Source organism: Hippocampus zosterae, chromosome 15 (assembly GCF_025434085.1).
Source record: "Hippocampus zosterae strain Florida chromosome 15, ASM2543408v3, whole genome shotgun sequence".
NCBI classification, from domain to species: Eukaryota; Metazoa; Chordata; class Actinopteri; order Syngnathiformes; family Syngnathidae; genus Hippocampus; species Hippocampus zosterae.
Genome location: NC_067465.1, coordinates 11,622,338 through 11,634,482, shown reverse-complemented (window position 1 = coordinate 11,634,482; position 12,145 = coordinate 11,622,338). Strand labels below are relative to the sequence as shown.

The 12,145-nt window shown below is 41.6% G+C and overlaps 1 protein-coding gene across 1 annotated transcript in view; it reads left to right on the top strand.

Annotated features, from left to right (window-relative positions):
* The window catches only part of LOC127616834 (BMP/retinoic acid-inducible neural-specific protein 3-like), a 29,213-nt gene extending 18,169 nt beyond the window's left edge, over window positions 1-11,044 (top strand). The window contains exons 6-8 of the mRNA XM_052088629.1: window positions 1,478-1,714; window positions 3,647-3,869; window positions 9,718-11,044. Of these exons, the coding sequence (XP_051944589.1) occupies window positions 1,478-1,714; window positions 3,647-3,869; window positions 9,718-10,846 (1,589 nt within the window). The 3' untranslated portion in view covers window positions 10,847-11,044. The remainder of the gene's footprint in view (window positions 1-1,477; window positions 1,715-3,646; window positions 3,870-9,717) is intronic.
* Window positions 11,045-12,145: the final 1,101 nt, after the last annotated feature.

The following is a 12,145-nucleotide window of genomic DNA, read 5'->3' as shown; positions in this document are numbered from 1 at the left end:
TATATTATATTCATATTTGCTGTTTGCAGTCAGATATTGGCGTTGCAAAAGAGCATTTGCATTCATTTGCTTTGCCTGGATAAATAAAGGTTCAATAAAAGGGATTAGAATTAAATAAATATTGCCTATGATAAGATATTCCATTCAAGAAATAAATCCTAAGAGTCATATAGTGCAGTGACACACAGATCATGAAATGATTCGAATGCCGAAAAAGAAAAAAATTAATCGAGGACTGGTATATTACACATATATACTGTATATGCTGTCAAAGATTAAAATATTTAATCGTGATTAAAAACGCAACTGTCATAATTAATCGGGATTACTCACTCATTTTTTATCATTTCTAAATTTCCTTCCACTTCAATTCCACACCAAAAAGCACAGTTAATGACAGTGAGATTGGGTTATCTATCGCTAGATTTTCTTTGCCCTGTCTTCGAAGTGGTTTTAGTGCATGTCCTGTGTTATATTAAAAACAACAAAAGCCAATTACGTGGATATAATAATGTGTGTCTATCAGGGTTCCAGTTGCCTCAGTTATCTGGAAGAAATTAAACACCCTTCCCAGACTTACCAACTTTCTCACTGATATTCTTCAAAGTTTTGGGCCGAGTCCTGACACTGGAAGCTCACGGCATTGCCACACAATTCTTATTTTGTTTCACACCGTTTGTCCATCTGTACAGGATACCGTGTGTGTGCATTGGTCAGTACAATTCGACACACCAATTGGTGTTTGTCTTCGATATTCAAGTTATCATAAGGGTCAGGCACAAAGAAAAGAAGATATTTTATTCATTCTGTGGTTTTAGAATCTTTTTAATTAACCAGTTCTTTATTCTGTCAAGTCACGGAATTGGCCCTTATGTGTATATATACACACACACACACACACACACACACACGCGTATACATGCCCCCCCCGCCCACCCTTCCACTCCCCCACCTAGACACAGCAAACCTACAGCGAATAAGAAATTCCTGGTCCTTTCTGCAGAAACCTTTCCGGCCATTATATGAGAAAAAAAATGGTGTTGCTGCTTTTCCTGGGTTAACCGTGTCATGTCATTGTATTCAAGAGAGTCTGAGAATTCCACTGAAAGCAAATTGATGTTTTTAATGGGCCATTAATGTATAATTTGCCTTTTTAAAAGTCACTTCAAGTACGTTCTCTGACATAAGTGTAGGTAATAACTCGGACTATTTTCAGCAGAACAGTCAGTACCTTTTAGTGTGAATTTCTGGCAGCGGGTCAGTGTAAATGGGGTAAATGTACCCATGTTACACCTAATGAATTGAACTCTCAGACATTGGGCCGAAATCAGCCATCGGGCCTTGCTGTAACCATACAATTACTTTGTCAGAGTTGTCATGCGATTTGTTGACGGTAATTAGAAGCAGCAGCCTCATTCTCTCGTCTTTCCTGGGCAAGTGTAATAATTGCCTTGGTCCTGTCTTTCATGCTCCACAGGGCTGCAGGTCGTCCTCCCGAACTACTTGCGGAGCCGCTTCGTTCAGGCGGCTCTCAACTACGTCGGCTGTAAATCCGAGGGTCATTTTATGTGCCAAAACAGTGAATGCTGGTGTGAGTGCCGTGTGGAATTTCCACACTGCAACTGTCCTCACGCTGACCTGGACACTCTGGAAAACAACCTTGTGCGCATCAAAGAGGCCTGGAGGCGGACCAATGAGGAGTTTGAGGCATCCGGTGAGTCAGGAATTGTGATTTATTGTTGGCCTTAGGAGTAATTTGAAAATGTCAGCTTGACTTTGTGCAATCAACAAGCTCCAGTGGGAGCATTGCTGCTCGAAATGGTGCTGAATTTTCAGTGTTTGTGTTCTGAGAGAAGCAGATTGATACTCGGATTTGAGCGCTAACGTGAACAGAAAGGCTATGTCTTGTTCCCGTTCTAAAGTCTCGCTTTGCTGTCAAGTGTTGCCAGTCGGAATCAAAAGATCTGCCATTCAAGGTGTCAGATCTCAGTATGTGGTTCTCGATAGGGGCTTGAGCCTGGACTCGGTGGACCGCGAGGACACTTCAAGTTCATTTTTTTTTTGTCTTACCAAAGTGTTACTGAAACTAACTATTCAAAACATTCATGGAATAATTCAATGAGAAAATCTTTAATCAAGTCAGGACCGTGCCGCTGCAGTTAACGCTAATATACCTGTAACAGCGCCGACCTTACTAATCGATTGCGTGACCTCCACTAGGAAGCCTGGTTGTCTTCATTTTGTGCCTCTCTTGTAATTTCCCACAGTTTTGCATTGAGCAAATTGGCTTGTGCTCAAATAAAAGGTCCACTGATCAAACAAAGCACGGCTCGCGTCCTCGGACCTAAAAATGTAATATTGCATCATTTTGAAACAAAGCTATCATTACCATAAACACAACATACCCGTCCCTGATTGGATTATCTACCTCAACCGGCATTTAGCACACAATTTACCCCAGAGGTTTGCAGAAAATCTGATTTAATCTGTTCTGGGGCATGAATAAAAAAGCAGGACCTAAAATTCAAGGTTATCCCACCCCTTGAGTATGATGGAAGAACACTTTCAAGGATTTGTTGGGATTTAAGGCAGAATCATTCTTTATAAATACACCTCACAATGTTGAGGGTTCAAATCTGGTCTTTTCTCTATGTTGTCAGTCCATCATCATTATTTTGACCGTGCTTCTGTCATCACTAAATTATCGCTATTTTAAGACCTCAGTAAATTTCACCAGCCTGTCCATCTGTCAACCGTATGTCCGTTAAAAGAAAAAATAAATAAATTATACTTCATAGTCCAACAGATGAAAAATCCAACTTGATTTAAATAGTAAATGCGGTATACTATTTATCAGGGCATCAACATCATACGGTGGGTAACCAAAGAGCATTAGAAAGCTCCCAAAACACTCATTTGCAAACTGAATCTATCCAACTGCACAGGACAGTGAGAAAAAAATATATATACTGTGTATATATATATATATATATATATATATATATATATATATTATATATATATATATATATATTATATATGAGTGCTGTCAGTTTAACGTGTTATCGGCATTCATTTAAATCAGTTTTAACGGGATTAAAAATTTTCATCGTGAGATTAATACGGCACCACGTCACAGCGGATGTTACGTTGCTTTAAAATAATAAAATGAGCTCCAAGTTTGAATAACTGCACCAAGTGAAAAATGTTAATGTAAAATTGAAAATCAAAATTGTTGTTTCAGTAAATATTTGCAGTTTGTACAAAGAAAACAGATCCACGATTCCATGTTGATGAGAGCATTAAAATGGGAAAAAATAGGACAAAACGAAATCAAAGGAAATTTAGAATAGATAAAAATGTGGGATTAATTGTTATTAATTATGGGTTGACTATGACATTTATACATTGAAGCGCGATTAAATATTTTAATCGTTTGGCAGCACTAATATACACATTATATATACACACACATATATACAGTATATATGCACTCTGTTGGCATATTTCTATTCATATTTCTCTCAAGCTGTTTGTTTTTCTGGGACAAACAATAAGGGCTGGTCAGTATTTTAGATGAGATTGTGATTCTCTGGATAATATCCAACAGCCGACTTTGCACCTTGATGTTCCTCTCTTCTTCCAGAGGAATTCCAAAGCTTTGTTGGAAAGCTGCCAACGCATTACGCCGTAAACACATCTGTTGTGGAACACTTATGGAGGACAGATGCCAGCCTACTCCAACGCTATAGGCAACTGGAGACCAACAGCCAGCAGCTCTTCACCAAAGCTCGCCGCAACGTCAACAAGCTCTTCAGACTTAGCAAAAGGTGCCATCAACAGCCCAAAATCATCCTGCAGAGGCCGAGGTGAGATGCAAAACGGAAACAGGTGGAATTTTTAACCGGCTGGTTGGAAAAAGAATGTGCACAATGGTTGCTTTTACACAGTCAAGTATTTTGTGGCTCATTGAATCTTTTAGAATACGCTTGCAAATTTTGTCACATTCATCCTTGTTCATAGGGAGCTGCAGAAAGGACTGAATCATGTAATGGCGAGACCAGATACCACATTTAGAGTACATAAACATCAGCAGTCAAAAGCATTTGAATGCATTCCCGTGATTAATATCAGAGTCAAGATGTTTGTCATACAGTATATGCGCAGTAAAAACTAAATGGTGTCATGGGAGGTGCATGATGTGATGTGAAAAAAAAAAACAGGGAGGCAGAAGAAGCAGGGTGTACCGAACAAACGATATTAACCAAAAAACACTTATAGTGAAACGGTGGAAAATTTACATCCAAATAAAATCCCGAACACGCCAAGAAACCAAAGTAACAAAGTCAAAGTCAAATCAGGTTTATTGTCACATATGCCGTATGTACAACCTACAACACAAATGAAATTTCTTTCCTCTCAACTGCAGTGCAAACGGACAGTGCATTAAAAACACACACAGCTAGAAATAAGGGCAGCGAAACTGACTGTATTATCAAAAGAAAAATAAACCTGTGTAAATGTAAACAAATAAAAACAATAAATAGCAATCAACGAACAACAGACAACCAAGGGTACTTGTGATTATATAACAAACGAACAAACATACAGTACATACATACATAAAAACAAAACCCAAGACAGAAGGACAAAGCAACACGACAGCAACAGAAACAACCCCCAAATAAAAATCCCACGACAGGAACACAACCCCAAGTTGTCGGCGTGGCAGCCCTTTTAAATGAAAAGAACAAATGACCTGATGGCCAACAGGTGTGATGCCCTCCAATGCGACCTATTGGTCACAAACGCAACCATAACACTCCCTCTGTGAAATAAAATCCAAATGTAATCTTAACAAAAACATAATCACGACAAACGGTAGCACTGAGCAAAGAAATCCTGTACAAAAGAAATTTTCAAAAATAATGAAAGAGAAATACAAAAGGAAATAAAAGGGGGACTCATGTTAACTACCTAATTATGGGTAACGTTTGTTTCTTTTGAAACAAGAGCTTTTTCTTGGAGGATATCAAGTGATATTTCATTTGGTGATTTTAAAAATATACCGTACTTCTTGGAAGATCTTGTGTGATGCCTCTGTTGACTGTTTTCCTGGTGTTGTGGTTAGTTATCAGGTGTGAGTGTTCAGTGTATTCCAGGAAATGTTGTTGTGCTTAAAACTAGCCTCTTCCCTACATGAAGCCAGGACAGACACTTTTTGCGGAAGGCATGGTTCTTCCATTTATGCCATACCACAAATGGTCAGTGAAAAACACATTAGGCAGAGGTCACTTTGACAACATCAGGCAGCTTTAAATTGGCCTACCATGTCTTTCCCCATTATTCCAGTTGATGACCTCACGACCTGTACTTGAGTACTTGGAATGTTTTCTGGTAGGAAATGGGCAAAAGAAAATTGTTGCTGGTTTTTGGGAACAGAAAGTGCAGCAAAGCATACAAGGAAAGAGGTTGGCGAAGAAGAAGAGAGGAGACAAAAATCCAAGGAGATGCGACAAAATGCAAAGGCGGACGTGGCAAAGGCAAAAACAAAACAAAGCAAAACAACGGGCACATGATGACATGCCCATTTTAAAGAATTAGGACAATGTGCAGAATTGTGGCAACTCATTTCGAGTTATAATCACGTTGATGAGAAACTCACTGAAGTTATGGAAACAAGTCGTGCAAACTAGATTCTGACATATTCAAACTGAATGGCGGGTCAAACAAACGTAGACACAAACAAAATTCGTTCAAAAATCTTAATTGATTAGCAAAAGCGCATTCCCAAAAAGCGCTTGCAAAGGCAAGGTGAACGAAATGAGTCCAATTTAACGAAACAAAAATGAGAACAAGATCAGAAGACAAAATAAATACTTATCAGCGAGAGACACGAGAGCAAAAAAAAAAAAAAAGACGAGATCAAGAGGTCTACAAAACAACACTTGAGCATGAGCAGCAAACATTGTCAATAATCCGACAGAGACCGGTCGCTTTGGAAGTCCTTAAATACATGGCTAGCATGATGAACACGTTAGCAGCAGGTGTGCATGCTGGAGGGAAAGCCCTCCTCTGCCACCAGCTGGAGACGCACAAGAACAGCATCATGAACAGACTCATATGACAACTCCATCTGGAATGTCCAAAGTAAAACGTGCAGAATTTATCAGTCGACAAAACCATTTTGAAAATTTGTCTTCATCAGCCCATCGCAAAACATTTCTCCTTGGAGGCTCCTGCATTGAGAGCTTCTTGGGACTTCATCAATGACTTTTTTTTGCATCTGCTATCAGCTAAGACGTTTTAAAAACTGCCTTATTGAAGGTCGATTGTTTTCTGAATCAGAGTTTTTTCATACAGTGATTTTCTTGATACCTGGTATTTTCATTTCTTCTGCAATCAGCAGTAAAATCCTTTTCGCCCCACATAAAGCATACAACACTGTGTGACTTTTGTCAACATCTGGGGCTACAGCCTTGAGTTATTTTCAATTAGACTCATCTTTGATGCAAACAAAGGAGAGGTAAACCTCCCCACAAAACATATAACTCGACTGTTTCGAGCCGAAATCCTATTTGTATTATAATTTGGACCGGCGTAAACAGCACTGACACGGAATGGAGAGTCCTCTCTTCCTGCCAATATTCACTGTTTGAAAGTATTAGCAGAGCTTCAACGGACCAGGATGACGGCTGTGTAAATGGTGAATGCCGGAACAGTGGATCAGGGTGGGAAGTTTGGTATCCTTATAGAAAGTACACACTAATTAGCATTAGTTAAGCATTCGTAAATCTTGAGTTATGATTTATAAAGCGTGTTTCTGGCGTGAATAATCAGTAGAATATAGTTGGCAAAAAGCACTGTAAATGTTTTACTCATCATTAGTACGTGTCTTCGTAAAGCATTAGTAAATACTGAGTTCATCATTTATCCAGCATGTTTCTGACATTGAGCATCATTAATAAGTGGGTAATAAACACAGGTGCAAATGTTTTACTCATCCTTAATAATCAGTGGAGCGCGTTCCATGATTTGCATTTTTATACTTTATAAATGACAGATTCAACCCCTCTCGATTATGTATTGCATAATTTACCAATCAGTTATTTAGGATGCCCTGCGATTGGCTGGCAACCGATTCAGGGTGTCCCCCGCCTACTGCCCGGAGACGGCTGGGATGGGCTCCAGCACCCCCCGCGACCCTATTGAGGATCAAGCGGTACGGAAGATGAAGATGAAGATGAAGTTATTTAGGAATTGTCAACAGTTTACAAGGTCATTTAGATAGTGTACTGTACACAAATGGTGAACCAAACTATTTAGATATGCCCGCATGCATTTACACATCAACTATTCAGACATGTACTAATGGTTAGCGAGTGTGTTAGCAGACGTGTTGCACACATTTTGTTCTCCAATAAATGTCTCATTAACGCTTGTTAACACATGAATCCATTATTTCGGGTAGTTACAAAGCCCCTTACCAAGTATTCGGCGTGAGCCTATCCAAAGGGAGCACTATCTATAGCCTTATAAAGCATTTATAGATTAAATTTAAAGACTGACAAAGCCCCGAGACTCACAAAAAAATGTTATCTTCACAGACAAGGGAAAGACACAACACAAAGGGATACAGAAAAGGATTGCATTCATATGTAGTTGATTTATTTATACATATATGAGCAAATGGTTAGCGCATCGCAATCACAGCACAGAGGTACCGGGTTCGATTCCAGCTCCGGACTTCCTGTGTGGAGTTTGCATGTTCTCCCCCATGTCCGCGTGGGTTTTCTCTGGGTACTCCGGTTTCCTCCCATGTTCCAAAACATGCATGGCAGGTTGATTGAACACTCTAAATTGTCCCAAGATGTGAGTGTGAGTGAGGATGATTGTTCATGTCTATGTGCCCTGCTTTTGGCTGGCCACCGGTTCAGGGTGTCCCCGCCTACTGTCCAAAGACAGCTGGAATAAGCTGACCACACTCTGCGAGCCTTGTGAGGGTAAAGCGGATCAGAAAATGGATGGATTGATACATAAATTAATGAGTGTAAACACCACGAACAGTGGAACACAAATAAAAGATATTAAATATTTGATTAGAAACATTTAAAAACTTTCAATATCCATCCACCCGTCAATTTTCTGATCCCCTTATCTGCACAAGGGTCGCGGGGCATGCTGGAGCCCATCCCAGCTGTCTTCGGGCAGTAGGCGGGGGACACCCTGAACTAGTTGCCAGCCAATTGCAGGGCACACAGAGACGAACAACCATCCTTGCTCACACTCACACCTTGGGAGAATTTAGAGTTTTCTATTAACCTGCCATGCAAGTTTTTGGGAATATGAGAGGAAACTGGAGTACTCGGAGAAAACCCACACAGACATGGGGGAGAACATGCAAACACCACACAGGAGCGCCGGAGTCAGAATTGAATCCCACACCTCTGCACTGTGAGGTTAACGTGCGAACCAGTCGACCACAAGGCCGTCCTCTGAGTCTTCCTAACAAGAATATTGCATGTATTGTCACACAAACGCATCAGGGCAAGGGTTCATCTGGTTGCCAACTGTCTTCCTGGTTCAGTTCCCAAATGTTGTCAGAGTAGCCCTCGGCCAGATCCTAACGCCGACAGTTGCAGCTTAAACTGCGACATGAGTGTGTAAATGAGCCTGATACTTTACTTCCATTCCAGCCAGCATTCACCATGACGGTGCCAGCAAGTCAACACCGTAAAAGCACTGAGTAGTCTGAATTTGGAAAGGTGCTCGAGAAATGCAGCGCCCATTTACTGTTTACCATTTTTTAAAGAATTTCAGCCGTGTCTGTGTGGTTGCCCTCCATGACTGCTATCGCTATTCTTATTTTGTTCCGGCTACAGCTGATGTTTTAGCGTAGATCTCACCCAGATGCTCGATTTAGTAGCTTATCACGGCCGCTGCGGTCATGACGGCAGTCTGTTGGTTTGCTCTTTCTTGGAGGGACATGAACAAAATTGTTGCACAAACCAGCAGCTTACCAGTCAAAATAAGACACAAACTTCTTAGTCTGAAATGAAAATTACACTTGTTTAGGACACACGTGCCGCTTGTGAAATAAAATAAGACAATATTGGTTTTGGGTCAGTAGGTACATTTGTTTCTTTTATTGTTTGTGTCCCTGTGAAGCATTTATTTTATGGGTTAATGACATTTTCCATGTGCCGACAGGTCATATTCTAAACGGAAAGTCCAATGGATTTTTTTTATTTTATAGCAGTAATTAGACAAGCGTGTCAACTGTGATTATCAGTTTGTGTGTATGCGCCCATCTGTTGGTTCTCTTTGAATTCTTTATTTTTTTTGAGGGGGGGGGGCAAAATGCTAAATAGAACGTTAAATGTCTGATCAGATGACATAAAAGACGATGTGCACAGCCATTACCCTTTTCCTTTATACATTAACAAGATACAAAGCCCTGAGACGAGTGGCCCTTGTAATTTAGAGGGACCGTTCAGGGATTGAAGTGTCCTAATGGTTTTCTTGTCCTGAGGAGCATTTAAAAAGAAAAACCCTCAATGTGAAACTAATGGAGGGTACCATAAAAGGCAAGGCGAGGCCATTCAAAAGGGAGCTCAGAGTCATTAGCCACAAACGGACAAAAAAGGGATGCAAGAAGAAGAAGAATCAGGCACATTCGATCAGGTCCAACGCTTACAAGATGTGATTCTCTTCTAGGTCTGTGCACTTCTGGTTGAGCTACACCCTCTCCATCTTGTACTGCAGCGAGAACAACCAAGTGGGTGTCTACAACGACGAGAGTCGCAGATGCTCCTGCCCCTATAGTCATCCGCCATGCCAAGGTCTCATCCCATGCTCCATCGGCGACGGACCTCGCTGTTCGTCTTGCTCCGCTGAGAATCGCACGCGATGCTCCAGCTGCAATCCCGGCTTCAACCTGAACCAGGGGACCTGCAGGCACGCTGTGCCCGATCCTACGGACCCTTACTTGGGTCTAGAAAGTGACCAAGACTTGCACGACCTGGAGCTCCGCTACCTTCTTCAGAGGCGTGATCCGCGCATCACTCTGCATGCCGTGTTCGTAAGCAACGACGTGCGGATAAACACGTGGTTTGACCCGTCGTGGAGGAAGCGGATGCTCCTTACCCTGAAGAGCAACCGGGTCAAGTCAAATCGAGTTCACATGCTCCTTGGAGTCGTCTTGCAGTTTTGCCTCACCAGGAACAGCACCCTCGAGCCAGCTTTTTCACTCTTTGTGAACCCCTTCGGAGGCAGCCATTCAGAGAGCTGGACAATGCCGATAGGCCAACACGGCTATCCCGACTGGGAGCGGACCAAACTGGACATTCCCTTGGACTGCTATAACTGGACGTTGTCTCTCGGAAACAGATGGAAGAGCTTTTTTGAGACTGTGCATTTTTACTTGAGGAGCCGAATCAAGGACGGCACGTCAATGGGCTCCAAGAACACTTCGGCGGATGATGATCCTCTGGAGGTGACGGAGCCACCCAACAACGTGGGTTATATGAAAGTGAACAGCATGCAGCTGTTTGGATACAGCATGCATTTTGACCCTGAGGCAATCCAGGACTTGATTCTGCAGATTGACTACCCGTACACTCAGGGATCACAGGACTCGGCTCTGTTGCAGCTGGTGGAGCTGCGCTACAGGGTAAACCGTCTCTCGCCTCCAGGGGCCTCCCACGTGGATCTTTTTGCCTGTCTGCTCCGCCACAGACTGAAACTCTCCAGTGCAGACGTGACCAGGATCCTCACTGCCCTGCAGACTTTTAGTGCCGGACAACCAAGCTATGTGGAGTACGAGGCAACTAAACTATGTAGCTAATGGCTCCCCCTTATTATGTTTTCTATTTTCTTGCCGCATACAGTACGGGCTTGCATCCTCTTTCAGCTGGATCCATTTGTTGTCAAGTGAATGGTACGTTGTTCAAGGCTTTGTTGTACATAAGCTGTGTGCAATTCAAATCAATGCTAATGTCAATGTAGTTTTATGAATAAAAGCCGTTTAAATTTTGGGTTTCAATTACGTGCTCGTCACTGGTATTGAACGGTTACGAAACAAGCGCACTCAATCAATTCCATGCACAGCGTGTGGGAGGTTTTCGATCCAATTCGACTGGCATCCAAGGAACAACGGTAAGGCCTAATTGTTTTCGTTTTATGCTCAAAGCCTCTCCCGAAGTCTTGAATTAAAATAGAAATCAAGTGTTGTATTTGTCGACAAACTGACCACGGCGGGCAGAAGCCAATACAAAAGCCAAGCGTTATACTTCAAAGTCAACACTGCATTGGAACATGAAAGGCAAATGGACATGAACACAAGCACCAAAGAAATGAGCAGAAATTGACATACGAATACGGTTGAAATTCACAACTGCCGATAAATTCTTCTGATTGCACACCTAATACAAAACAATACAATACAATACATGCTGATCTATAAGCAATTCTGGAAACAATTTGTTTTTGTTTTTTGTCAGTGTCGACTAAGAAACTTATCAAGCCACATTCATGACATATCAATCACATTCAAACATGAACAAATCTGAATTCTGGAAATCCTGAGTTTGACTTGTTCTGTGATGCTTCATTTCACCATTTTTATCGTAGACCACCAAGGAAGGTGATCTGTAGTTGCCATAGCAATGACAAAAAAAGATACCTCTGTTAGAAGCCAGTGTACCATAAAAAATCTTGTGAAGCTGCTTAATTGAATTTAAATCACAGCACAATGCAACCTTGAACAGTATTAAATAAGAAAATACAGCAAAAAAAAAAGAGATAATTTTGTTTGAATATTGTTCAAAAGAAGCGATGACCATTTTTGACTCAACGTTACCGAGCATCAGCATACGAGCGGTCTTACACTAGAAAGCAGTTGTGCGCACTGTTGTTGTTGTTGTCGTCGTTTTTATCCCATCTGGAGCATCAAAACACAAGGTCTCCATTCTCCTTTTCGTGAGTAGCCTTGGCACAGATTACTAAGTATATAGTTGGAGAGGGAGGGGGGGTTGGTAGGAGCGCTCCTCTGATCCTCCGCCGTCCCTGACTGCCATTCACACTTACTGTGATAGATGAGCTCGGTCGGCAGTGAGACATGACCGGCATCAAACAGCAGTAAGTT